This window comes from Cydia strobilella, chromosome 15 (genome assembly GCF_947568885.1).
Source record: "Cydia strobilella chromosome 15, ilCydStro3.1, whole genome shotgun sequence".
Taxonomy (NCBI): Eukaryota; Metazoa; Arthropoda; class Insecta; order Lepidoptera; family Tortricidae; genus Cydia; species Cydia strobilella.
In genome coordinates, this window is record NC_086055.1 from 14218378 (window position 1) to 14245588 (window position 27211).

At 38.8% G+C, this 27211-nt stretch overlaps 2 protein-coding genes across 3 annotated transcripts in view; one reads left to right on the forward strand and one right to left on the reverse strand.

The window, feature by feature from the left end:
• LOC134747627 (1-phosphatidylinositol 4,5-bisphosphate phosphodiesterase) overlaps positions 1–14562 on the forward strand; it is a 130730-nt gene extending 116168 nt beyond the window's left edge. For both annotated transcript variants that reach the window (XM_063682231.1, XM_063682229.1), the window contains exons 11-22: positions 477–656; positions 1416–1569; positions 2278–2435; positions 3303–3509; positions 4349–4513; positions 5077–5281; positions 5728–5859; positions 9056–9236; positions 10313–10516; positions 11357–11513; positions 13252–13341; positions 13846–14562. In XM_063682231.1, the coding sequence (XP_063538301.1) occupies positions 477–656; positions 1416–1569; positions 2278–2435; positions 3303–3509; positions 4349–4513; positions 5077–5281; positions 5728–5859; positions 9056–9236; positions 10313–10516; positions 11357–11513; positions 13252–13341; positions 13846–13914 (1902 nt within the window). In that variant the 3' untranslated portion in view covers positions 13915–14562. The remainder of the gene's footprint in view (positions 1–476; positions 657–1415; positions 1570–2277; positions 2436–3302; positions 3510–4348; positions 4514–5076; positions 5282–5727; positions 5860–9055; positions 9237–10312; positions 10517–11356; positions 11514–13251; positions 13342–13845) is intronic.
• Positions 14563–18919: 4357 nt separating this feature from the next.
• LOC134747602 (large ribosomal subunit protein bL33m) lies at positions 18920–25658 on the reverse strand. The gene is made up of 3 exons (XM_063682194.1): positions 25519–25658; positions 25334–25437; positions 18920–19106 (listed from the first exon to the last, which is right to left on the reverse strand). The coding sequence occupies exons 1-3, from the start codon at positions 25557–25559 to the stop codon at positions 19048–19050; spliced, it is 204 nt and encodes a 67-aa protein (XP_063538264.1). The 5' UTR covers positions 25560–25658; the 3' UTR covers positions 18920–19047.
• Between the last annotated feature and the right edge of the window lie 1553 nt (positions 25659–27211).

Sequence of the window (27211 nt, forward strand, 5' to 3'; positions counted from 1 at the left end):
TGTCGGCGTCCATGTGACGTCACTAAAGCTACATGCGTATTGTTACCTCCTCTTCAAGAAAGGAGCATACAGGTTTGAAGTCTGGCCAAACATTGCGATGAGGTCTTGGGGATTTGCTGTCGAAAGCACAGCTTCCTGACTATCCCATGAGTTTATACTTTTTGTTCGATAGGCTTTTTAGGAGCATTCCACCAGTTTTTTCTCGTTAAAACGCTATTCTTATGATGTCTCTGATAATGTTAGCAAATCAAGTCCAAGTATTAGACCAAAAATGGTTCCTCCTTTGATATTAAAAGGGTAGTTGAAAGTCCTTACTTTTGTAAGTGTTACTAATAAAATGTGTCTTGGTTACATGAAATAAATGCATTGAATTCAATTGAATTGAAAAGATGCTTGAAATTTTTAATAATTTTATGCACTATTTCATAGAATCTTACCTCTGGCTACCATTCCTAACTTTACACCTTTTTTTCCAGTTGGAACCCGGCCAGCCTCTCCCACCACCTTCAGCGCTGAAGAGGAAAATCATGATCAAGAATAAGCGGCTGAAGCCAGAGGTGGAGCGGCAGGAGCTGGAGCTTTTCCGGCAAGGACAGTTCGTTATTGAGGACGAGGTTAAAGAAGATGCTTCCGCGGTCGTCGTGACCGATAAAAAGGTATAGATATTCAAGCCATCATGGTCATCTATGATGCATGAAGCTTGATATTGGGCTATTTATGCTGTAGCAGCGCGTCAGTTGACTTTTTTGGTGGCCAATGAGAAAAAGCCGGTTTCAAAAAGGAGGGAATTTTTGGAAAATTATATTATTATTTTAAAGGGCCATTTGCCTTCTGAATGAATGTGGCCATCCACATGATCCCATCTGGAGAGATTGAGACAGCTTTTCAAACATTATAGGTAATCTGTTCTAATACTTCTAACAGTATTGATTGGCAGCGCCATCTCTCTCGCTAGCTCGAAATCACATGGATGATTCAGTTAGAAGGTCGAACCATACTGTTCTACCTTAAGGATGGCCAAGGGGCGCCTTAGCCTTCAGTAACAAGTGCATATACTTGGAAAATTTCGACCTATGCCGCTGTGGCCCAGTGGCCGAATGGCACCAGCACCTGCCGCGATAGCAGAGGACGCTGGTTCGATTCCAGCCTGGGGCACTGGAGGCCTTGGTCATTTTTTCATAGTATATGACATTTATTTCAGTTTATTATAGGTATCTGTAAGCAAAAGTATTAAATGTAGTCTGTGACAAAATCGACAGCTAATGAAGTTATCGCCGTATGGCTCTAGTTTTGAAAAGTTAAAGTTTGAAAAATTTGTTACAACAAAACAAGCGACCTACAGCACCATCTTATTGAACTGTCAAATTCGAGGCCACGATTTTTTTGTGTATTAATCACAAAAATAATCTCTCCAGCCCGAAGAAATAGTGGCCGAAGCAGCGACAGCAGGCGACGACGCGCCTCCACCTGTAGCGTACACCGGCTCCACCACCAACGTGCATCCCTGGCTGTCGTCCATGGTCAACTACGCGCAGCCCATCAAGTTCCAAGGATTCGAAGAGGCTGACAGTAAGTACTACTAGCGCCATCTTTTGACAGTTATTAAAACTTGGCAGGCGATGACTCGCGCCTAAAGGTTACATAATAAAGACAACACCGTCAGCATCCCTGGTTGTCTTCCATGGTCAACGCGCAGCCTATCAAGTTACAAGGATTCGAAGAGGCTGAGAGTAAGTAGCTTACTACTAACGCCATCTAGTGACATCTGGGAAGCCTTACCAGGCGATGAGCCAAATCTCTATGTATGAAAAGTGTCCATCAAAAAACAGTAATTAGGCGGCGCCACCATACACCGAAATACTACCAAAAACAACCTACGTAATTTGGTCGGGTTATTTATTGCCTTATGTGGTTCATGTTATACTCATGTCCCAGAGCCTAACTAGCGCCACCGGAGAGATTAGGAACTATTATTTAAAGCTTAACGCGGTCACTTTTACAACAATTCTGCCATAAGAGATTGCGATCCTTTTGTCAAACGCTAACAAAATCTGTCATATTTGTTTACATTATTTGATTATTTGCAAGTTCTATTGATAACAACTAGCGCGAACGTTGCGTTGTGACCTCTACGAATTGCTTTTAATTGTACCAATTTATTTGTACCAATGATGTTGGAGTTTGCGTGCACTTTTTTGATCGTCATCTATTTAAAAGTAATTCTTGATTATTATAGTGTAGTTATTATTATTTTAAATTGCAAATTTTTGCTCACAGAAAAGAACATCTACCACAACATGTCTTCCTTCGCCGAGACCACCGGCATGAACTACCTGAAGCAGCAAGCCATTGATTTCGTCAACTACAACAAGAGGCAGATGTCCAGGATCTACCCTAAGGGCACGCGGGCTGACTCTTCCAACTACATGCCTCAAGTACGGAAAATAACAAATAACGTCATGTTTGCCCCAAAACGCATAACGGCCGTAACAGCGTTGTTTATCGTAAACTCTATATTTAGTTTTACAATAGCTATTACGGCCCTAATGAGTGAATTGGTGGGGCAGATTACCTATCAGTTTTCCGTTTTTAATTCGAAGTGAATAAATAACTGTAACAACAAATCAACTGGTCTCCCGCGATACAAGCCTAGCCTAGTGCGGGGGCTCCTGGAACCTCCGAATGTCAATTCAGTTATGCACCAACTCTTTTCTGTAACTTGTGATATGTACTTACTATGTACTACAATTGTATTCGTTCTGTGCAATAAAAACATTTTTTCTTTTTTTTTTCTTTAAATGAAGTTTGTGAGCGTATATTCAACAACCTTATCGCTCTATGATTGTGTGGCTGAACAGGAGATTGCACACAGTATGAACCTTTGCGAGCACGCCATACAAAGTAGTACACCACGCCATACAAAGTAGTACACCACGCCATACAAAGTAGTACACCACGCCATACAAAGTAGTACACCACGCCATACAAAGTAGTACACCACGCCATACAAAGTAGTACATCACGCCATATAAAGTAGTACCTACTAAAACATTTGACGAACGTTAACATATTCACTGCCAGCTACCCGCTAGGCGGGGTTCTCTGTTCGTAGGCGCTACAAAGCGGAAAACACGTGTTATCGGCTACGGCTACGCTCGTAAACAGTGAATGCGTTAACAGTATAGATCCCTTAAAGAAGTAAGTGCGCCTTTGTACATTGTGTTGAACAATCTTATGTACAATAAACTGTTTGTATAGGCAATTAGGCACATAGAATTAACAAGCTTATTCGCTTTCCCCAGGTGTTCTGGAACGCCGGCTGTCAAATGGTGTCCCTCAACTTCCAAACCTCAGACCTCCCCATGCAGCTCAACCAGGGCAAGTTCGAATACAACGGCAACTGCGGATACCTCCTCAAACCGGACTTCATGAGGCGAGCGGACAGGAGCTTCGACCCTTTTGCTGATGCCCCCGTCGACGGGGTCATCGCGGCTCAATGTTCTGTGCAAGTAAGTTGGACCTAATGTAGTACCCCGCGGTACACCAAGAGGAAATAAATTGGACCTAGTATAGTACCTTGAGGTGCACCCAGGGCAAATAACTAAGGACATAGTATAGTACCTTGAGGTACACCCATAGCAAGTTTGAGTACAACGGCAAGTGCTATCTCCTCAAACCGGACTTCATAAGGCACGCTGACAGGAGCTTCGACCCTTTTGCTGATGCCCCGTCGACGGTGTGATCGCGGCTCAATGTTCTGTACAAGTAAGTTGGACCTAATGTAGAACCTTTGGGTACACCCAGAGTAAATAAGTCCGACCTAGTGTATTGGCAATTGACAACAAAGATTGAAGATTCTCTATAAATACTCGTAAAAGCAAAAAAAATCGTTACTAAATGAAAGACTTGTGTTGTTTATGTGATTCATGACATATGTGAAGCAGTGAAGCTAGTGCTAATTGCTGAACCTGTTCTTTGAGAATGGTTGTAAGAGTTATGTGTCGTCTCTAGAAAGAATTAGAATCTGTACAGAAATACTGAGTTGCTGACTAGCTCAAAGGGAGGAGAGCTTAGTCTCAATGACTAGAATTTTAATTTAACCAACACTTGTTTAAGAGTAGCCTATAGGTGACCGTTGTTCCAAAAGCGTACTTAATCTTGCCAGCTAATCAGAGAATTAAAAAAAAAAATTTAGGGTCCTTATGCTTCAAGTGCAATAAGGTCATTTCCATCTGAAATTCCAACAGTAATTCTGATAAAAAGGTCTTTATTGCACATTAAGCATGACCCTTCTCTGATAGAAAGCCACGAATGTTAAACTAATAGTCCTTTCTTATTTCTTAATCAGGTAATTGCCGGCCAGTTCTTGTCAGACAAGAAGATCGGCACATACGTAGAAGTCGACATGTATGGTCTACCAACTGACACCATCCGTAAAGAGTTTAGAACACGAATGGTGCCCGCTAACGGACTGAATCCTGTGTACAATGAAGAACCTTTCCTGTTCCGAAAGGTGAGTCTTAAGACGTATCATTAAGGTTGAGGTTTAAGTGGCAACTTCACAAGCAGATTAGTACGCAAATTGTGTCCATTTGTAATAAATAACAGTTCGGTATGTCTTTTGAGCTTCTGACACAGTTTTTTAATTCGTATCGGTAACGACACCATTCGCAAAAACTTAGAATAGCCATGGCCCCCGTCAACAGACTGAAATCTGTATACCTTTTTTTTAACGTTATAACACAGTTTGGTCGACATAGTGACCAACAACTTCTTTTTTTATGAGAAGATTGGTGTCGCGGGCGAAAGAAAGGGCCACGCCACCACCAAAGACGAAAAGGAAAGCAAAGTTTCAGAAATAAGGATAGGAAAAAGCAAGAATAGAGGAGAGAAGTTAATGCGGACAATGAAGAACCGTTCCTGTTCCTTAAAGTTAAGCGTTATGTCGTAGAAAGAATCTTAGGACACTTGACTAATTATGTTCTGTATACAATGAAGAACCGTCGCCACAACTATTGGAATTTTAAAGTGCTGGTACGCAGGGATTAATCTATTAACAGCAATATCTGTCCCCAGGTCGTCCTCCCAGACTTGGCCGTCCTCCGTTTCGGAGTTTACGACGAGAGCGGGAAACTGCTCGGCCAAAGAATACTACCCTTGGACGGTTTGCAAGCTGGCTACCGGCACATCTCGCTGCGAACTGAAGCCAACTTCCCCATGTCGCTGCCCATGCTGTTCTGTAATATCGAGCTGAAAATATACGTGCCCGATGGCTTCGAAGGTTAGTGTTGACGAGTCATGATCATTTAACTCCTCGGCCAACGGATCCTGCCCCTGGACGGGCTGCGTCGCTGCCCATGCTGTTCTGTAATATCGAGCTGAAGATCTACAGTGACGGCTTCGAAGGTGAGATCATTGAGAGATGGTGAGAAATTGATCAGATCATCTTTGTTTATTATCTAAGATTAATTAGAAATTTCCGTCTTAAAGTAAGGATGCTCGAATTCCCTAGGATGCGCTGTATCGGCAGTGCATTTATCCTTTAACCTGCACCGCGTGCGTTGTGTAATGCGATATCTGTTTACCATTAGTCAGTACGCTTGTTTGTCACTGTCTTCTTGATTTAAAAATGATACCTGTTTAAAATACATGTGCTTCTAAAATCCTAAATACATCTTGCTGCATAAAAAAACTTTTTCTTTCTTGTAAACCACATTCTATTTATAGATTTCATGGCGGCCCTGTCCGACCCCCGCGCTTTCATGGGTGCGGCCAAAGAGCGCACCGACAACATGAAGCAGATGGGCATCGAGGAGAGCGGGCCCGAGAAGAAGGTGCAGATCGAGGATAAGAAGGAAGGTGAGCATGACGATACTGGATGTTTAATTTAATAATAAAAGGTAACTAAGAAATTGCATCACCTCAACTCATCAACAACTAAAGTGTAGCCACACACAGACGCAGGAGCGCGTCCTCTTTTTCGCTCGCAAAATTGGGTTCTTGAAAAGAATAAAGGTTTTTCTCCTCCTCCTTGCTTCGTTCACCTCAGTGCTGAGGGTCATGACCTCCTACGTGGAGCACATGATTCCGGATAGCAGATTTCCAGGCATTTCGATAAAGGTTTTTATAAGTAGTTAATACAAAATAGTATAGGGTTTGAGTTGCCCCAAGATGGTACGGCTCCGAATGCTAACGAATTTAAAAGTATGGGTCCAAGAAATAATGCTGCTTATGCATGCACCTATTAGCTTATCCAGGCACGAAAAACAATGGAACAAGACTAGTCGTCAAATTGGTGGAGTACGGGAAAACGGGGTGGCTTTAGGAACATTTGGGGTTACTTTGATAGTTTTAAAATGACTACAAAATTACCATTATTCATTATTTACTGAAACTGTTCGTTTAACTTGTTAGATTAATATATATCACCTACTGTAAAAAAATCCTGCATAAAAATTTCTGAAATTTCAAAGTCGCCCCTACATTTCAAAGCCACCCCGCTTTACGGTAATTTTACTTATAAAATACTAATTTACAAGTAAAATTGCACTATGTGTGGTACCTAAAAGTGTGTAAATGTTTCATAATGTAGTGTATGCTGCAGTTAACTTTATGCCTGAGTACACACTCGAGCTCTGTGCATATCTGAACTGAGAAAGAAGGGGTATTGTGCTATGTGCACCGAACGCGGGGTGTGGGTAGCAACCGGGGCGAGTCGATACCTCGGAAAATAATTAATAATAAATATTTATTTAACGACAATATTTACATAAATCGCTCTGGTGTTCAACTAAGTGCGAGAAAGCAGGTGTCCATCAGAGGACAGTATGTGTTCACAATAACAATAAATAAGTGGTGGCTTACTGAAAAAAACCGGCCAAGTGCGAGTTGGACTCGCGCACGACATTACGCAAAAAAACGGCAAAAAAATCACGTTTGTTGTATGGGAGCCCCCCTTAAATATTTATTTTATTCTGTTTTTAGTATTTGTTGTTATAGCGGCAACAGAAATACATCATCTGTGAATATTTCAACTGTCTAGCTATCACGGTTCATGAGATACAGCTTGGTGACAGACGGACAGACAGACAGCGAAGTCTTAGTAATAGGGTCCCGTTTTTACCCTTTGGGTACGGAACCCTAAAAAAGGTTTACAAACTGCAAGTAAACTAGTCTGAACTTTCACGCCTCTAACCGTCCAAGGTCATAATAATATCAAGTGATATGTTTACGAATCGCAAATAGCCATGGAATCATAATTTATATTGAACTGGAGCGTACATCGGCCACGTAAGAGATATTTTCAGACGCTTCAATTATTCAGGTTGGTCCAAGATGAAAGCTAAAGCGTTGATATCTTAATATCCAAACCAAAGCATTTTGTGTCTTACTCTGACTAAAACGATTTAACATTAGCGATATTACGTTTCACATTTATTCTTGGTAAAGAATAAATATTCATAGGATTTATATAGGTAATTATTTTTATGTGTGTTATACTTACTTCACTGGCTCAGTGACCCAAAAAGGATCTTGGCCTCTGACACAACTACACAAGAGAGCGCCACTCTGTCCTATTCTGCACCACTTCACGCCAGTTGGACATTCCGAGGGCGGACAGGTCTTTTAGGGCTTCGTCCAGCGGTATCTGGGACGCCCAGACGGACGTTTTCCACCCGGGTGCCTCACATACGCTCTTCTCACAGCCCGATCCTCTCCCATCCTCTACAGGTAATCAAGCCAGCGGAGTCGTGTGGTGGTGGTGTCTTGTTTATATGTGTTGTATTGTGTATAAAAGTCTGTATGGAAGGAGGCACGATAGTTCTACTTTACTGTTTTTTATTCAAGGTATAAAACTCTACAAATTATGTATAATCCTGTTGGAATTCAATAAGTGAGACTAGCATGTTCATTATAAACCTTAATAGATGTCATATATTAAAGAAAAAAGTGACGAAGCCCTTCAGTGGTGAAGGCCGGTAGCTTGTTCATATTGAAAATATAAAATTTTGTAAATAATAAAATTAGCTCTTGAAAACCGCTATTGCCTGTGAGTTCGTACTGATATTTAAATAAATAAACGATTCGAAAATTCCCTGCAGTTCGAGCGAAAACTTCAGTTTGATGAAAGTTTCGGATTTTGAAGTTTAGTATTAGTCGAAATAGTGTACTAAGTTATCATTTAATCTTTTTTTGCATATATATAAATTGTGGTGTGTTCATTTAATATAAACTGTGGTGTCAAGATGCTTAGATATCAAAGAACCGTTAAAACTGTAAGGATAGTTGAGACAGGTAAGCAGCTTATGAAGTATAGATTTTTAGATTTAGATATTTATTCTCATAATATAAAATTACAATATAAATTATCTTAGACTAATCTACACGAATTTATATTATATACTGACTCACCACGCATAGGAACCGTATGTTACATCGGGAAACCCAATGTATACTTCTGCTTATACAGTAAACAATTGTATGGTAGGTAATAGGTAAACAATCAGAGTATTCTAATGTTACATAAGCACGTTAGTTATGCCTGGAGTATTTGATCCCAGGATATGCTAGGAAGCAGATTTTCGATTTGACACTAAGCAATGCCATGAAACTAAATTAGACCAAAAATGATTCCAATTTTGAGAAGTTTTAATATCGGTCTATGCGATGCGTTCTAATGGGAAAGTAATAAGTGTACTTACTTTCATATGTATTTCTATCTCTCAATTTAATAGTGCTTCGTTTTATACACGTAGTACACGTACGCACGATATATAAAAGTCTTAAATACGGTTTATTTCAAAGTGTTACTTAGTTTGAAAAAGATAAGCAATCGTACATCAGTAAAAAATCATTACCTATGTAAATTGTAAGATAACAAATCGAATAATACCAAAACTGAACAATTCTTATAATTTTGAAACTTTCAGGAGTGGTTTCTCTGCTAGTTTTCTAACCATTAAACTCGAATACGTTTGCTGTTTGTTTACTAAATATGATAAATTGTAAAAATTTTACAATCCTCATCAAATTCAGCCAACCCTATTATTTACAGAGCCTCCGCTAGTATTCGAGCCAATCACAGTAGAGTCCCTCCGCCAAGAGAAGGGCTTCGTCAAAACTGGCCGCAAGCAACAGAAGGAGCTAGAAGCTATGCGCAAGCGCCACTCCAAGGAGAAGCTAGCCATGCAGAAGACGCAGTGCAGCGCGCTTGAGAAACTCATCAAGGGGAAGAAGTGAGTACTACTACTAGATTAGGGTGGTGTTTGATGCCTTCAAAACTGGCCGCAAGCAGGAGCTGGAGGCCTTGCGCAAGCGCCACGCCAAGGAGAAGCTATTAGCCATGCTAAGACGCAGTGCAGCGCGCTTGAGAAACTCAACAAGGGGAAGAAGTGAGTACTACTAACTACCAAGATTAGGGTTGTGTTCCATGCAACATCGTAACAACATTGGTGTAAAGCAAAGATAGATATAACTCCGTAATAGATGGATACAGTCTAAGGAAAAAACGTGCCTCGAAAATCAAGAAAATTTGATTCTCGATCAGATGGCGCCACTAGTTTTGGCCTACACTCGTATAGAGGGCGTTGATTATTTCGTTTGTTATTTAACAATTTTAACGCATATCAGTGAAAGAACATGGGTCAAAATCATAAAAATAATTAATGCAAATAAAAAAAAATCATTTATCCATATTTGAATACATTTTATCGTATTTTTTATAAATCTTCATTTTTAGTTTTAAAGTGTGTCGACAGATGGCAGTGAATTTACTGGGATTACAAAATTTACTATGACAGTACCGCTCTAGTATAAGTTACTCTATGGTGCAAAGTAATTCTAGGTGCGATGTGACGAGGGCATCGTGTGGCAATAAACGCGCTGTTTTAAATGTAAAAGCTGACCAGCTAAAAGTATACAATCATTACGTCATTCTTAACAACTTTGTTAGGGTCCTACAGGGACGTATAAATGAAATCGCGGACAGTATCAAAATAGGCTGATTTATTCCGCCTTAATTTCATAAAGAAATCCCGGCCAAACAATTATAAAAATCTAATTCGGTATTCGTCCGTTGCCGGTAAAGTAGGTAAAGCCTGCCGCGATGACGTCGCGCGCACGTCTCCTTCCGTGCCTATACCCAGTTACCAGTAGTTAACAACTTTTATGGAAACTACGAAAAGGTTTGGCCGTTCCTCAATGATCACTTATGAGATGACTGTTTGTCACAGCCTTTTTTCCACAATTTCGTGTTAGTACTTTACTAAGGGTTAAATGTATAAAATACATATTGTATTGCTTTAATTTCCAGCAAAGAGCAGCTAAGCAACGACGCGGCCTTCCGCAAGCTTGTCACCGACCAATCAGCAGCATGGAGCGAGCTGGTGGCCAAACACCGTCTCGAGGAGTGGAGCTCTGCGCGCAGCCGGCTGGACGAGCAGCGAGAACTGCTCAAGAAGATGATGGAGACGACCCAGCAGGTGCAGATGAAGCAGCTGGAAGGCAAGCATGAGAGGTACGTCACCAGTCCACCAGACCTGGGGTCACTATAGAGATCACTAGACCAGGAATGGCAGCCGCCTGCACGAACAGCAAGAACTGCTCAAGAAGATGAAGACGACGCAGAAGGTGCAGAATTGCAGATGAGGCAGCTTGAAGCCAAGCATCAGAGGTACGTATGTACGTACTCACTAGTCCTCCAGACCTGGGCATCATCAGAGGCCACCAGGCCTGGAATGGTCAAGTACTGTCTTAAGGAGTGGAGCTTTGCCCGCAGCCGGTTGCACGAGAACTGCTTAAGAAGATGATGGAGACGAGCTATCAGGTGCAAATGAAGCAGCCGGAGCCTAAGCACGAGAGGTACATTGTAAGATCAAAGACTAAGCAAACGTGGAATGGAACCCAGCGGGCGTTGGAACCTATTAAGCCGAATATAGTGAATGATGTGTCAGTCTTTCTTTTTATGGCCCTGGTGTTCTTCTCATCATCATCATCATCATATTACAGCATTACCCCTCTCCGAGTACGCCACTTTTTCCGGCCCTGAGCTAATCTTAGAAGTGACCCACAATCTTCCGGATGTCGTCCACCCAACGAGCCAACGGACGCCAGGCGCTCCTTTCGTCCGAAAGCAGTCACCATTCCGTTAACATTCTGGTCCCCCTGCATAACTCTACCTCTATCCATCTTATCCATTTGCAATGGTTTTGTACTGACAGAGATGGATAGAGGTAGAGTTATGCAGGGGGCCTAATGGGGTACTCTGCGTACTGACAAAAGCAAAAGTTAGGTACTGGCAAAATCCGTAATCCGTTTTCAGTTTTACGTGAGAGGTAAATTGAACTTTTGTTTCCAGGGAGTTGAAAGAGATGAACGGCCGGCAGGCCAAGATTAGCATGGAGACCAGCAAGGAGGTGGCCAACGACAAGACGCTGAAGACCAAGCAGGAGAAGGACCGCCGGCTCAGGGAGAAAAAGCAAAACAACACTAAGAAGTTCATGGAGGAACGGAAAGTAAGTAAGGAAAGTGCCAACGGCCGCTTTCTACCTACCTGGCTATTTTAGCCATGATTGAGTAGTTTAGCTTGAACGCGTGTATTTCGCGGTAGCTACCTACTTAAACAATGTTAAAAAATATAACGTTAAGGGGCCCACTGACTATCAGTCCGCGCGGACCATATCGGCCTGCGGAACTGTCAATTTTTTGTTCTCTGACAGGCCGATATCGTCCGGCGGACTGGTAATCGGTGGGCACCTTTAAGGTAAACATCGATTACAGACATGTCGATATTTCATTTTGTCAATCAATTTATTTGCCACAAAAACTTCTACGTCTGTAAATAACATAATTTTCACCACACACAAACTGATAAGAAAGTTGCATTTTATCCACATGTGAGGGAGTAATCAAATGCAAATTTTGAGTTGTTCTCTTATGTTTGCTGGTAGAATTGACTTTTAAACAATGATTTAGAAATAAATATTTTATTTTATTTTGAATCGATTTGCTATGATTTTGTTTGATATTTTACATTTAGTATTTTCCTTGTGTTGGTGTGGTGAAAAATTTTGTGTTTCACTCTGTGGCAAAATTTGTTTAACTCCCGTGGCTTGAAACCCTCGCAACAATCAAGATTCTATTTTGGAATCTCTCGCTTGCTCGGGTATCAATATTAGCACGAGAGGTTAAACAACGGCGTTTTCTAAAATTAACATTGAAAACCTGATTCTCTCAGATTCTGGTGTTTTTGGGTTCTCTGTCAACTCAGAATCACTAGCATATTCAATCCTGATTTTAAAAATGACCCAAATTCCACTACGTCACGCACATACAAAAGAAAAAAAAACACTAAAACGTGACGTAATGGAATGGACATTTTGGGACATCTTTTTTTAATGGCGATGGAGAATGCTGTCGATTCTGAGTGGAGAGCCCAAGAATGTCCAGATTTGAAAGAATCAAGTTTTCAATGTTTATTTCTGACGACCGGTCTGGCCTACTGGGTAGTGACCCTGCCTGTGAAGCCGATGGTCCTGGGTTCGAATCCCGGTAAGGGCATTTATTTGTGTGATGAACACAAATATTTGTTCCTGAGTCATGGGTGTTTTCTATGTATATAAGTATGTATTTATCTATCCATACTAATATTATAAATGCGAAAGTCTGTCTGTCTGTCTGTCTGTGTGTTACCTCTTCACGCTTAAACCTCGGAACCGATTTAGTTGAAATTTGGTATACAGATAGTGTGAGTCCCGGGAAAGGACATAGGATACTTTTTATCCCAGAACTCACCCCTCAAGGGGGTGAAAAGGGGGGTGGAAATTAGTATGGGGAATCAATAACCGCTGAACCGATTTAGATGAAGCTTGGTATGGGGATAGTTTGAGCTGTGGGAAATGATATAGAATAACTTTTATCCCCGAAATCGTCCCTTAAGGGTGTAAAAAATGGGGTGGAAATGTATAGTGTGGACCAATTTGGGGTTGAAAAAGGATGGATTAAAAAGCAGATTTGTTTAAGAATTAAGGTACCCAAATTACTAATTCCACGCAGACGAAGTCGCGGGCAAAAGCTAGTATAATATAAGTATGTATATCGTCGCCTAGCACCCACAATACAAGCTTTGTTTAGTTTGGGGCTAGGTTGATCTGAGTAAGATGTCCCCTAATATTTTTTATTTATTTATATTTTAGAAAACGCTTATTCAACTTTGCCCCCTTGTGAAACAAATAACTATTGTTATGTTCTCAGACGGCGACAATCAAGCAGAATCGCGAGAAAGAAAAGCTCAAGGTCACGCACGACAAGCAGATGGAGGAGCTGTCCAAGGACGTTGATAACGTATGGGCAAAGACAGTCGCTTTGGTTTCATTGCAATTCACTTACCCCCTTATTCATAAAACTTTACGGGCCTGATTTAGTTAAATTATGTTTTATCCCTTTCTTACAAATACATAAGCCAAAATGACAAATAAAGACAAACGATTCATGATTCATAGCTAATTCAGGCCAGTAACGCGTTGATAAACTCATTAGTAGTCTTTATTTGTTGTAAATTTCAAAAAAATTCGTCCCAAAATGCCTAAATGAGTCGCTTAACTTCAAACTCGGATAAATCCAAATGTCAGATTTGCAATTTTGGTATTTCCTAAGCGGGTCGATTGGATTTATCCGGGTTTGAAGTTAAGCGGCACATTTTTACTCGGGCAAGCCAACTTTGTCAGAAGAAAAAGCGCGAAATTTATTGCCGCCTTTTTCTAATAACAAAAAATTGGCTTGCCAAAGTATAGTTATGTCGGAATTATTTTTGTTTATTTTTTTAAATCGTTCGTTTCGCTTTTTCAGCTGATCGAGCTGTACAAGATGGAGGAGTCAGAGTTCGACAACTCAAGCAAAACGGAGTTCTTCGCATGAAAGTACCCCGACATTGCTCCTCTCTTCGAGCAATTGACTTGTGTGCCAGTGGCCACCGAAGCGAGTGACTTGAGCCAGTGAACTGGCGAGTGTGAAGTGATCTCGTCATAATCAGATCTTAGAATTTAGGGGGCAAAATTTGATGACAGGTCGGGAGTTCCTATGTCGATAAATTTATTTATCGATACTTTGAACTAACACTAGTGATTGCCACCAGGTTCGTTTTTTAACTGTAAATTATATGCAACTTATGTAAGTATTATTTCGGGGTCGATGATAAAGTTTACACAAAGCATATTTTTTTATATGATCGCTAAGTTAGAAAAAAATGACGATGAGTGAAGTTTCAAAAATCCCTTTCGAAATAAAGAAAAAGAAAATTAAGTTTTTTTTTTCATCTTAATACTTTCGATAAAATTATATTTTTAGAATCAAAACTTGGAGCGATTACTAGTATATGGCAGAAGCATCGATATAGGAACTCCCTACCTGTTATTAAATTACGCCCCCTAAATTCCGAAGTCTGTTAATAAATATAATAAATTAATCTATTTATTACCTAAGATTAATTCCATGTCAATCCAAAGTTCCAGTGTGACCTTGTTTGAGGTTTAGATAAAATTTCCTATATTTTTTTAGCAAATTTAAGTAAGTGTGTTTATTTAAGACATACGTCATATATACGTTATATGTGTATAAGCGACGTTTATTTTATTTATATGGTGTAAACTGTTACCACTAAATGTTAGGGAAGTATTTTGTATAGGTACAATGACAGCTGTCAATGTCTATATTTTAATTTGTTCGTTGTAAACTCGCCCTTATTACGTTTAAATATTGAACAATTTATTTAGAAATAATTTTTAGCGTCATTATTTATTAGCATATATTTTAGAAATTAATAAAAATATTCTTAATCAAAATTCGAACGAGAAATTTAACGAGAAATATTGACGAACTGACCTGTTGTTTCGGCCTCTTTCGGTTATTAAATTTGAATAAATATAATATAAGTAAACTATAATACATTGTAAGTTGTATGGCAATGGTGAATAACACGTTCTTTCTACGGGTAATATTTAATCCCTTTTAGTTTAGACACTTCCAGTAAAATACTAGTCTTCTTAAGATTTCTTCCTTTTTTAGGGTTCCGTGCCCAATGGGTAAAAACGGGACCCTATTACTAAGACTCCGCTGTCCGTCTGTCTGTCTGTCTGTCACCAGGCTGTATCTCATGAACCGTGATAGCCAGACAGTTGAAATTTTCACAGATGTGTTTCTGTTGCCGCTATAACAACAAATACTAAAAAGTACGGAACCCTCGGTGCGCGAATCTGACTCGCACTTGGCCGGTTTTTTAAGAGACAAGGCTAGATAGCCGCCGCCATACAATACAATCACATTCTAAAACGGCATTCTGGAATATCATGAAGTTTTACATGACTATTCAAGTAACATATAATTCAAGCATCCTCACTCTGGGTCGTGTCTGGTTCAGCAGGTGTCCATTGCAGGGGCCCATTTCTCGAACGGTATGAGACTAATATTATTAGTCCACAAACTGTCAAGTCGTACGAGTTACCATGGCAACACACTAATAATATTAGACTAATACACACTAATAATATTAGACTAATACACACTAATAATATTAGACTAATACCGTTCGTGAAATGGGCCCCAGTTCAGCGGAGAAACGCAGCGGGAATAATAGGGACCTTTAAACCAGGTAAGATCCAGGGCGGGTTATTTTAGATGTATTTTTTATAATATTTCGACTGCCGGGCTAGCACATGATTGGCGCGACAGTACCTCGCCGCGAGATAAACTATTACCCGTCTTTTACTAACTGTATGAATTAAAGAGGGACTGGTAGTCTATGTCGTGGCGAGATACTCTCGCGCCAATCATGTGCTAGCCCGGCTGATGTATATGTTGATAATTTAGTAGTGTGTAGTTAAAATATTGTTTTAGAATTTATTGTTTATTTTTGCTTAGATTTTAGATATTTATTAATGGTTGTATTATTTTTGACATTTTCTTTTCTGTATTTTTGACTTCGATTTGTATGGGGCGGCTTTTGGCGGCAGGTTCGTGTGACTCTGAAATGACTATTGAAAATTACACGCTAGTTTTATTAAATTAATGAAAGCAAATAGATAGGTAAATATTATTCCCATTTTTTTTGTTTTAACAGTATCTTTTCCTATCTCCATGACCATTTATGTATAACTTTATATAGTTAATATTATTGAAAGTACTTGTACTTGAAGCGAAATAATAATTTTAAATGTTGGTAAGGGATCAAATGCCAAAAATATTTCACGAAAATAATAAAATTATAGTTGTGAAATTTTAAATAAATAGCCATATTCACCAGCCCTATTGCATGAGGTCACTGAATTAAATAATAAATAATATTTTTTTTAAATCTCATGGAAGGATTGGGGAAATATGTATACTGAATTAATTAAAGTTTAATTTTTGAGTGGTCTAAAATTACTTGAAATCAATATTTTGAATAATGGCCTTGTATTCTGTGGATCCCATCGAAGAATTAAAATCTAGAAGTCAAATTTAACCTTTTCGACGCCATGTCAAACACAAAAGCGTCACTCGGACGCCAACGCCACGTCACCGAAGTGTCAAAACTGAAATTGAACTTTATACACATGCACGTAGGGCTATGTTGCTCTGTGGTCTTTGACCGATTAATCGGTCTTTGGCGTTAGACCTGCGGTGCCGATATATCCGTCATTGGCGTCCAATGGTTAAACTGTCGTGAGAGATACTAACATTCAACTAATTTTACGGTTTAAACTCACGTGACTAAAAACACGCGAGTTTAAACCGTAAAATTAGTTTAAATTTAGAAGTGTTAAAACAACTGTAAAGTGTAGGGTTAATAGTCTGGTAGTTTTTTTACAATCCCGGCTAGTTGTACTGCCCCAATGTCAAAAAGAATCTTTGGATAGTATGGATTTATGATTATATAGTATGAATCTATAATTTCATAAAAATTTGTTTTTTTTAGACTTCGACCGAAACTATAGCATGTAATGCCATTTTTTAAAAGATACTTCGTAGTTTTAGACTTAAAAACATACTATTCATATTTCATACTAAGTGTTTCCTAAAAATGTATGGAGGTATCTAAGAGTAATACTATCATTCCATTCCAATTTTATACTCTCATACTTTTGTCGTTGCTAGTGGACCAAACTACTCTATTTCAGGATACTGAATAACGTTTAGTTACACTAACTTAACTGTCGTTGTAAGTCTAATACTAAGAATACAGAAATTAAAACACTGTAATGACGTAATAATAAGCCAAAGATATTATATTATTCAATCTATATATTTGAACTACTTATTTAATTTCAAATCAATTATTAGTGTAGGTGGACTCTTTTGATGTCAATATTAATTAGGAATATATTTTGAATACTTTATTTCTTTGTTTGTCAATCTGTGGTTGAATTGACCACTATGTATAATAAAATTATGGTAAGACTTATTTAGGTGTCTATTCGAGGTACCTATCTGTTGATTTCTAGTCAATTTCATTATAGGATAAAAGTACATGATGTAAGTTGAATTGTATCGTAAATTTTAAAAAAAGATGCACTACTTACATATTTTGACATATTTACCACATCACGTGGTTGACATTCTACTTTAGATTCAATTTATGGATTAAATAAACATAGTAGAAAATCCTAGGTCGTTAAAATTGTTATGTAATAATAAATTCTTTCTAAAATGTATATATTCTAAATTATAGATTTAAAAAAGATAGTGAGAATAAATCATAAGTGTTTCATAACATAATGAAAATGTATTGCAAAAAAATTTACAATTATTAATCAATATTATGTTGTAAAAACTAATATAAATTTACGATTGCACTTTATTGACTTTGATAATAAAACTGTATTAGGTATTATAAGAAAATGTGAACAAAAAAATCTTTTCGTAGTTGTTGATGAAACGAAATTTAACATTTTGAAACTAGCTAGTTTTTGGAATTGTGATATAAGTAGGGGGATATCCAGAATTGGCCTACTGGAGTGAATTTAAGATTCACAGAGCTCTTGAAAAAATTTTTTGCATTGTTTACAAAATTAAGGACTGGGCATGAGAGTGCCCAGACATTTTAGTATCTCTTTATGTTACTAAATTTATTAATTTTCAATTAGCATTGTAAGAGCTTGATATAAATAAGGCACTTTCAGAGCAGTATGTATTGGCACTTGATGTATTTTGTATTTTGATTGCATGCCGTATGAACCTAGCGTTAAGGGTCAAAAGTAAAGCATATATTCTAAATTCATCGTATTGTACCTATGGAACCTAGTTAAACACATTGCTCTGCATATTATATTATCAGAGGGTTTTAATGAAAAAGCGGATTTACAGAATGGCTAGCATTTATAATGCAGAGTTTATTTATGGTATGAATGCATCCTTATTTATAGTCTTGCCAATCATTTTAGTCACAAGACAAAGCCTCGAAATTTAAAAGCACAGAAGGTTGACCCTTGATATACACGGTGGCTAATAAATAAGTGCATTGCTGTTGCCAGGGAGGTTGTGGGATTATACTGAGCAACTTTTATTATGGGACCAACCACGAAATCGCAAATTTTTTTTAACCCTCCCATAGAAAATGGACCAGCCAAAATATATGAAACAGCCAAACTTTTTTTTGAGATATCGGGGTTGGTCCCATAGTAAAAGTTGCTCAGTATTATCTCAAAACCTACCTGGCAACGGGAATGCACTTATTCTTAAGCCACCCTGTAGATTTCCCATTTATCACCTTTTTTAGAAACAAAAATGGGTTGGCCACACTATAAATAACATGTAAGGGATGTCATCTGCCGTGTCATAGACAATACATCTACTTCTTAAGCTAGAGTTTATGCATTGATTGCATAATTATAACTGAAAAATGCTAACCATTCATCAGTACTTAACCATCAGATAGATATAATAAAAATATATTGTATCCAAAGATTTATTTATTGTTTAATGTACAATAATTAAATTAAAACATTTTAAACACAACACTGGCTATTATTTAAGTTTACGGACTACCTACATTAAAGTAAGATATATGGACCTGATTTATGATGACTTGATGCTCCTAATCTTCTTCCTTTCCTTGTACACACTTTGCTGCCGAACTGAAATTAACAAAAAAAAAATATTATTAAAAAAAACAAGCAATAAATAAAGATTGGGTTGTACAATGAAAATAGACTAGACAAACTATGCTAACTGTGCTAAGTGAACTATGATTTAGACGTACCAGCATCAGCTGCCTGTCTAAAATGAAATAATAATAATAATAATAATATGAGGCTGTTGATCCCTGCTTTTTTTCAATTTGGCATATTATAATTGTTTTTATTTATTTAAACTTTGTTGTACAAAGATGTAAAATTATGAGTAGTGGCACGGACAGTGCCACACTTCTCACAAATTCAAACACAAATCTTAATATGGACATGACTCAAATGCCGCGATCTTGTTCGAAAAAGTAATTATATTGAATGTTATTTTAACCCATATGCCGCCTGACACATTTGATCACTGAAAAAGTGACCTTGACATTTAAAACAATAGATTTAAATTCCCAGGCACGGTTAAATAAATAAATAAATTTTATAGTACATTCTTACACAGATTGGCGGGCCACGGTAAGCCCAAAGAGGCTTGTGTTGTTGGTACTCAGACAAAGATATATATAATATATAAATACTTAAATACATAGAAAACTCCCATGACTCAGGAACAAATATGGATCCTTATTACCATAGATATCTACTTATTAGTAGTAGTAGTAAATTACTTTATTGTACAAAAAAAACGGTTTACATGAAATTCATATAAATTTAGGTACAAAGGCGAACTTAATCACAGACAAGAGGTAAAATATTTTTTTAAGTTGAATAAGATTTCCACTTGGAATTTCGCGGTGTGGCACCGTCCATGCCAATCACTGACAATTATGTACAAATGGCGGACTTGATGCCAATAGGCATCTCAACAATAGGGCCAAACAGACATTAAAATGAGAGAATAATATATTTTACATCACTTGATAATTAGTTAAATAGGTTTATTCCATACATATCTTCTAAGACAGTCTCCCTAAGCCCCCTATGGAGGATACTAGAAAATTTTGTTTTATTTACCCCCTGTGTGAGAAGGAGAATAAACAGTATTTTAGTACTATTTTTTACTCTATTCAACTTACTGGTCACACTCTTGTATTTGAGCGTAAACCTCTTTCATAGTTATGTTCACCTGGTACATGTATGTATATTCAAACAAGTATACACAGAGAGAGAGAGAGAGATAAGAGATACCGTGCTGGTCGAGCGAAAGCGAAACTTTAGTGAGTTAATAATAGAGTATAAAATTAAAATATTATGTATGGTAGCGTTAAATGTTTAACGCTGTCAGTTGGAAGTGCCATAAGAAGTTTCACATGGAAAGATGCACACGTTTTTATGAGTCCCTAAGGAAATTTAGTAAAAAAAGGAGTTGAGTTTGTAAGATCTTAGTATACTATTAATATAACTCACAGTTTAGGGGTCCAGACACTGGCATGGGTCAGGTTCGCGTTGACAGACTGACTTTTCACAACTACCCCACTTTGTACCCAAATGTCAAAACCTACCCCCATTGTCTATACATAACATACCTCCCCCATTAAGAGAGTTCACTATTTTATAAAGTTCACTAACACTATTACCTAACCCTACACTATGCTACTGTTACACTACTTTAACACTTCAACTATTCTTCCTCCGTCTCTACATTTCTACATTCAGACAGTTCTGACTCACTGCCACTATCGCTATCCGCTAGGGCTATTCTCTTATAATCGGGTGAGTCTGGGGGTGTGGTCTGTCTAGCACGTTTGTGGCTGCTGGATGCGGTATTTTGTGGGTTTCCGTGTATCGTGATGTCCTGGGGTCCGGACACCCCTATGATATCCGCCCAACGATGAGGCGAAGGTATCGCAACTCGGGTATCCTCGTCATCGTCATCCGTAGCATCATCGGTTACCTCAGGGACCTTCTGTTGTCCTTCCCCCCCGCAACCGAGCATTTGATTGATGTGTCGTACTAACATCTTATCGTTCCATTTCACTAAGTATCTGCAGACCCCTAGTCGCTTTTCCACCGTCCCTTTCAACCAGCGTGGTCCACCGCAGTAGTTCTTTACGTACACTGACTGTCCAGTATTAAACTCCCTGTTCTTTGTCTCACTATTCTTCTCTATTACTTTTTCCTTATCAACACATCTGAAAGACAGGGGGTTTAACCTATCGAACTTAGTTCTAAAACGCCTGTTGTTCAGGAGCTCAGCCGGAGTTTTATCATTGACGCTGTTTGGTGTGGTACGTAAACCATACAGTATCGCTGGTAATCTCACTTCCCATGGTCCAGATGTTATTTTCCTTAATTTAGCCTTCACTGTCTGCACCGTTCTTTCCGCTTGACCGTTGGTCGCAGGGTGGTAAGGGGCGGACAGGACTTGTCTGATCCCTTGGGATTCTAAGTATTTACGGAACTCCTCTGAAACAAAACTTCTTCCATTATCACTTACAAGTACATCAGGAAGACCTTGTTCTGCAAAAACATCCCGCAATATTCTTATTAACGTAGAGCTACTCATATCTGGTACGATCTTGACCTCTGGCCACTTAGAATAAGCGTCAATTACAATTAAAAATATCTTTCCTTGAAATGGCCCAGCGTAATCCATATGTAGTCTAGACCATGCTTTATCTGGCTTTATCCAATGATGGGTAACTTTAGATGGCATATTTCGATTTTCTGCACACACGTTACAGCTCTTCACCATGTCTTCAATTTGCTTATCCATCGCAGGCCACCAAAAATAGCTTCTCGCCATAGCCTTTGTGATCACAATACCGTCGTGATTCATATGCAGCTCCTCCAGCACTTTTCCTCGCATCTTCTCTGGTATAACCACTCTATTTCCCCATAAAATGCAATCTTTATACATGGAAAACTCGTCTCGCTTTTGCCAGTAAACCTTGTACTCGTCATTACTCTTCCCAGGCCATCCGTTACGTATCCAATATAATATTTTACTGAGACACTTATCCTTTTTTGTCAAGTTGGCCACTTCTATGGCAGAAAACTCCAATTCAATGGGTGTCTCCTCTATTAGTAGAATTCCTAAAAAATCCTCTTCCGGCGTTTGCGTACCTGGTGGACCCGGCCATCGACTGAGGGCATCTGCGTTTCCAATTTTTTTCCCCTGGACATATTGTATTTCATAGTCGTAAGAGTTCAGTAGGAGTGCCCACCGTAACATCCTAGGTGATATAATGTTGGGTATAGGTTTCTTTGAATCGAATATCCCCAACAAAGGCTTATGATCTGTCTTGATAATCACTCTTCGACCACTTATAAACTGATGAAATTTCTTCAAGCCAAATATTATAGCAGCTGCTTCCTTGTCTATTTGTGCATAATTACGTTCATGTGTGTTCATGGTTCTCGAGGCAAACATTACGGGTCTGATACTTCCATCAGCCATCTCGTGTTCTAACACTGCTCCCAGTCCGTACTGTGACGCGTCACAAGATAAAATAAGTTTCTTTTTTATGTCATAATGCACCAGAGTATCTTTACTGGAAAGCATTTTCCTTAGCTTCTCAAATGAATTTTGATGTTCTTTTCCCCATTTCCATTTCGCGTCTTTGTCAAGTAATCTGTACAATGGCTCAGAAATCGACGCTTTGTGTGGCAAAAATCTATCATAAAAATTTATCAGCCCCAGGAATGCTTGAAGCTCTTTCACATTACGAGGTGCAGGCGTCTTTTCAATCTCATTAATCTTCTCCTCGCAAGGATGAATACCAAATTCGTCAATCATAAAACCTAAAAACTGCACACTCCTGGCAGCAAATTTACATTTGTTTTTATTCACTCGCAATCCCGCTTCCTGTAACTTATGAAGCACCGCCTCGAGCCTCCTATTGTGTTCTTGCACTCCATTGCCAGTCACCACAATATCGTCTAACAGTACGGCTACCCCAGGGATACCAGCCAATAGCGTCGACATGAGTCGTTGGAATATGCCAGGACAAGCCTTTACCCCGAAGGGTAATCTCTTCATTTTATATAACCCCTTAGGGGTATTAATAGTTAGCAAATTCGCTGTCTCCTCATCTACCATAACCTGGGTGTACGCCCGTTCCAAATCTATCTTTGTAAATAAAACTCCCCCTTGTAATTCCGCAAAAGCTTCACTGAGGGTAGGTAAGGGGTAAGTGTCAGTATCCGTCACGGCATTCACTGTCGCCCTATAATCCCCGCACAGACGTACCTTGCCATCTTGCTTAAGTACTGGAACTATAGGTGTGGCCCATTCGGAATGTGACGTCGCCTCCAAAACGCCTTCGGCTTCTAGCCTATCCAACTCTTCGTAAATTCGGCCTTTTATTGCGAACGGCACCGGTCTGCTCTTAAAAAATACTGGCTTTGCTCCTTCTTTTGGCCTAATACACACTACAGGCCCCGTATATTTCCCTAATCCTTCCTGAAAAACTCCTACGTAGCGTTTCTGTATTCCATTTAGTGTTGTGGCCACTTCATCGCTGTCAACCTTTAAACTATTTACTCCTTGGACATGTATCCCTAAATCCCGGAACCAATTCCGACCGATCAAGCTTGGCCCGTTGCCCTTAGCCACAACTAAGGATAAGTTTTTCTTTATCTTCTTATTCTGAACCAAAACTGTCACTTTACCCATTATACATAGTCTGTTCTGTGTCCATGTCTTTAAAGAAACCCCAATATCATCAAATACTGGGAGCGAGCCCTGCCAAACTATCCTAGCGGTCTGCTCACTTATGAGACTGAAAGCGCACCCGGAGTCTACTTCCATATCTATTCTAACTCCATTCAGCATTATTTCCATCATATATGCTGGTACTGCACTATCTTGTCTCATATTATTAACTGCAATTTCTTCATATAATCCATTAAAATCAGATTTTGGTGTATTATTTCCTTTTAACTTCAAACCACAAACCGCCTCGATATGGCCCGTCTTGCCACAGCCATGACATTTGGTCCATCTAAACCTGCAGGGGCCTCTATGGGGTCTACCACAACGCACACATGACATCCTTTCTGTCTGCCTTTCATTCCTTTTGTTAGTCAATTTATTTACTTCCATTGGTACTTCTAAATCACCAGAAACTTGACCAGAAGAAGCCGGAACAATAATACTTGAATCAATCCCTGCCGCCTCATGAGATAAAGCAATCTGACAAGCTTGATCAAATGTCAATGTACTCTGTTGTAACAACTTCTTCTGTACTTCTTTGTCCCTTATACCACACACTAAGCGATCCCGCAGCGTTCGATCCAAATCTGTAAAGTTACAGTCGATGCTCAATTTCCTCAATTGTGCTATGAAATCCCTAATCTTTTCCCCCTCCTCTTGATACTTAGTATGAAATTTATAAGACTGGATAATTTCATTTGGCTTCGGGTGGAAATGATTGTTCAACTTACCCACAATTGTTGTAAAAGTAACCTCACTTATTTGAGTTGGTGCTATCAGTGATATAATCAGATCATACAAGTCGGAACCACACACAGCTAATAAATTAGCTTTCTTTTTACTATCATCTTCAATATCACCTGCCTGCAGACAAAAAGTAAACCGCTCTATGTAATTTTTCCAGCAGCCAAGCGCCACATCAAACTCCCCAAACTTGATGCCCATTTTGCACAGTGATACCTACTTTTATGCGTTTTTCACTCAAATCACACACTTTACACTGTAATTGCACACTATTGTCCTAGTTTTTCTCGTCGCCACTAATATAACTCACAGTTTAGGGGTCCAGACACTGGCATGGGTCAGGTTCGCATTGACAGACTGACTTTTCACAACTACCCCACTTTGTACCCAAATGTCAAAACCTACCCCCATTGTCTATACATAACAACTATAAACTCAGCATTTTGTGACCTTGATTTCTTATGCCCCATGATACAGAATCAAAATAAAATAGGTAGCAAATATACGCCTAAACAACACAACCTCTCCAACAAAATATTCATCACAGTCCAGGGGATTGACCAACTACTAGGATGTCTTTTGACTCTTCTTCTTCTCCTTCCTGGCTGTATATGTCCCATATCATTTGGCCCATTTGGGGTCAGCCCTCCTTGTACGTTTACGCCACAATGTATAGGTTTTGTGTTGTCTCCGTATCTACCTCCACCAATTTCAGGTCCTTTTTAATTGTCTGACTCCAAGTCGCGGTTATGCTTAAAACTTCCAAGTTGTTATGCTTTCAAATTACAAATAGTCGGAGGAGCTTGTAAAGCTATAGGTTACTTACTGTAAGGATCGAATCGTATTAATTCTAATTTGTCCGCCAGTCGTTCCCGGATAGCGTTAAACTTATGGCCCGATACCATGCTCTCCATTAACACCATAATGTTCCTAAAATAAGAAATTAATTAGACATTTTACTTCGAAAATACAAATCTAACCTAGCCAAGAAAGTATTTGATGGTTCCTTACTTGCTTTTAGCTTTCTTTAATAATATATTTGTTAGAAACATGGTCTTGTGTAATGAATTTCAAGTTTATTTCGCTTTTAATTAAAGATTTCTAGAAATAAATACAGCATTAATAATTAATAAAACATTCTAATTATTAGAACGTTTTTTTTTTTTTTTTTTTATCCTATCTGGCTTTTACTCCCCGCAATTTTGCACGGGGTGAATTTGCCAATGTCGGTTTTTGACTTTCACACGTGAGGAGAATGTTCGGTAGTCTGGGAGGTTGTGGTTGGGAAGACCTAAAAACGAATAATTGTTATGAACATCACAGACAAACACATGACGAATACAAAAATTAGTAGAAAAAAAGCAGGAAGTGGGTGACAGAACGTTAATAGTGCCAACATGAAGGAAGTGGAAGAGAAGAAAACGATATATAAAATAAATATGAAGTATAGAATAAAACATAAATAATTAGACGCATTAGATTATAAAAGATAAGACGCTATTTAGAGTTTAATGTTGTTCGTTTGTAAATATTTAATGAGTATAGAAGTAAGCCTAGTATCCATGTGACAAAGCAGTGAGCTAAAGCATATAGGTCGTGGAACATTTTCGGGTAATACATCGTACAGTGAATAACTACACCCTGAACAAGCAAAGAAGATGTGGTCCAAGTTACCCTCATCCAACCCGCATTCACACAATGAGTTCGCACGGACACCAATCATAGCCAGAAATAACGGAGTACATACTTTACCTAAGCGTAAACGACAAATGGTCGATATTACCCATTTCGGAGAAGTACGAAAACGATAGAACCACGGTTTTCGAGTAATTCGAGGTTGTACACAGCCATAATGTTTACCTGTCTGTATTCTAGAGGTATCCCATTGCTTCTGCCATGTATTAAACATATTGGATAGCGCACAACTCAATAGGTCAGTACCGTAAATTTCCTGCTTCATTGATCCGATGTCAATCGCTCGTTTTGCCCACATATCAGCCATCTCATTGCCGTTAATACCACAGTGGCTTGGAACCCACCCGAGAACAATATGTAGGCCCCTTGATTCACACCTACGTAGCAAAGCTTTGATTTCGAGAATCAATGGAAATTTTGCTTTGAATTTGAATTGGTTGCCTACAATAGCCTGCAGGCAACTCCTACTATCAGAGATGATAATGGTGTTTTTAATATTGTGGGTCTCTGCATATTTGACAGCCTCAAGAATAGCAACTGCCTCGCCTGTGAAAATGGATGCTTGAGGAGGACATTTAAATGGGAGGGCAATATTGTACCGAGGAATCCACACCGCTGCTCCCACACATTTTGTAGGATCCACCTTTGAAGCGTCAGTAAAAACCGGTAAGTAATCTTGCCATTTATCTAAAAATTTATTGAACTTGTTGTTTGCTCCTGGATCATTTTTGAAAATTCCTATATCTAATAGAACTTTAGGTGAATATATTAAGGTCTCAAATGCCACCTCAAATAAAGGGTTAGCGCCGGATTTATATAGACTGGGGTTAATATTAGACAGTTTTGAAAAAGACATTATTATTCTTGGAAAGGCTTTATATGTCCAATATCGGTTTTCAGTGACCTCCAGTGCCAGTGCCCGCAAGCGTGGAAGCAACAAGTGGTTGTTGTAAGAGCTGGCTTTGATCAAGAACCTGTCGGCAAGATATTGTCTGCGGAGAGACAAAGG

Excerpts from the sequence above, each read along its gene's own strand:
- LOC134747602 (XM_063682194.1), bottom strand. The coding sequence starts at position 25,559 with ATGTTTCTAACAAATATATTATTAAAGAAAGCTAAAAGCAA. Across the intron at positions 25,438-25,518 it reads TTAAAGAAAGCTAAAAGCAA|GAACATTATGGTGTTAATGG; the intron begins GTAAGGAACCAT and ends TTCTTATTTTAG. Across the intron at positions 19,107-25,333 it reads AATACGATTCGATCCTTACA|TTCGGCAGCAAAGTGTGTAC; the intron begins GTAAGTAACCTA and ends TGTTAATTTCAG.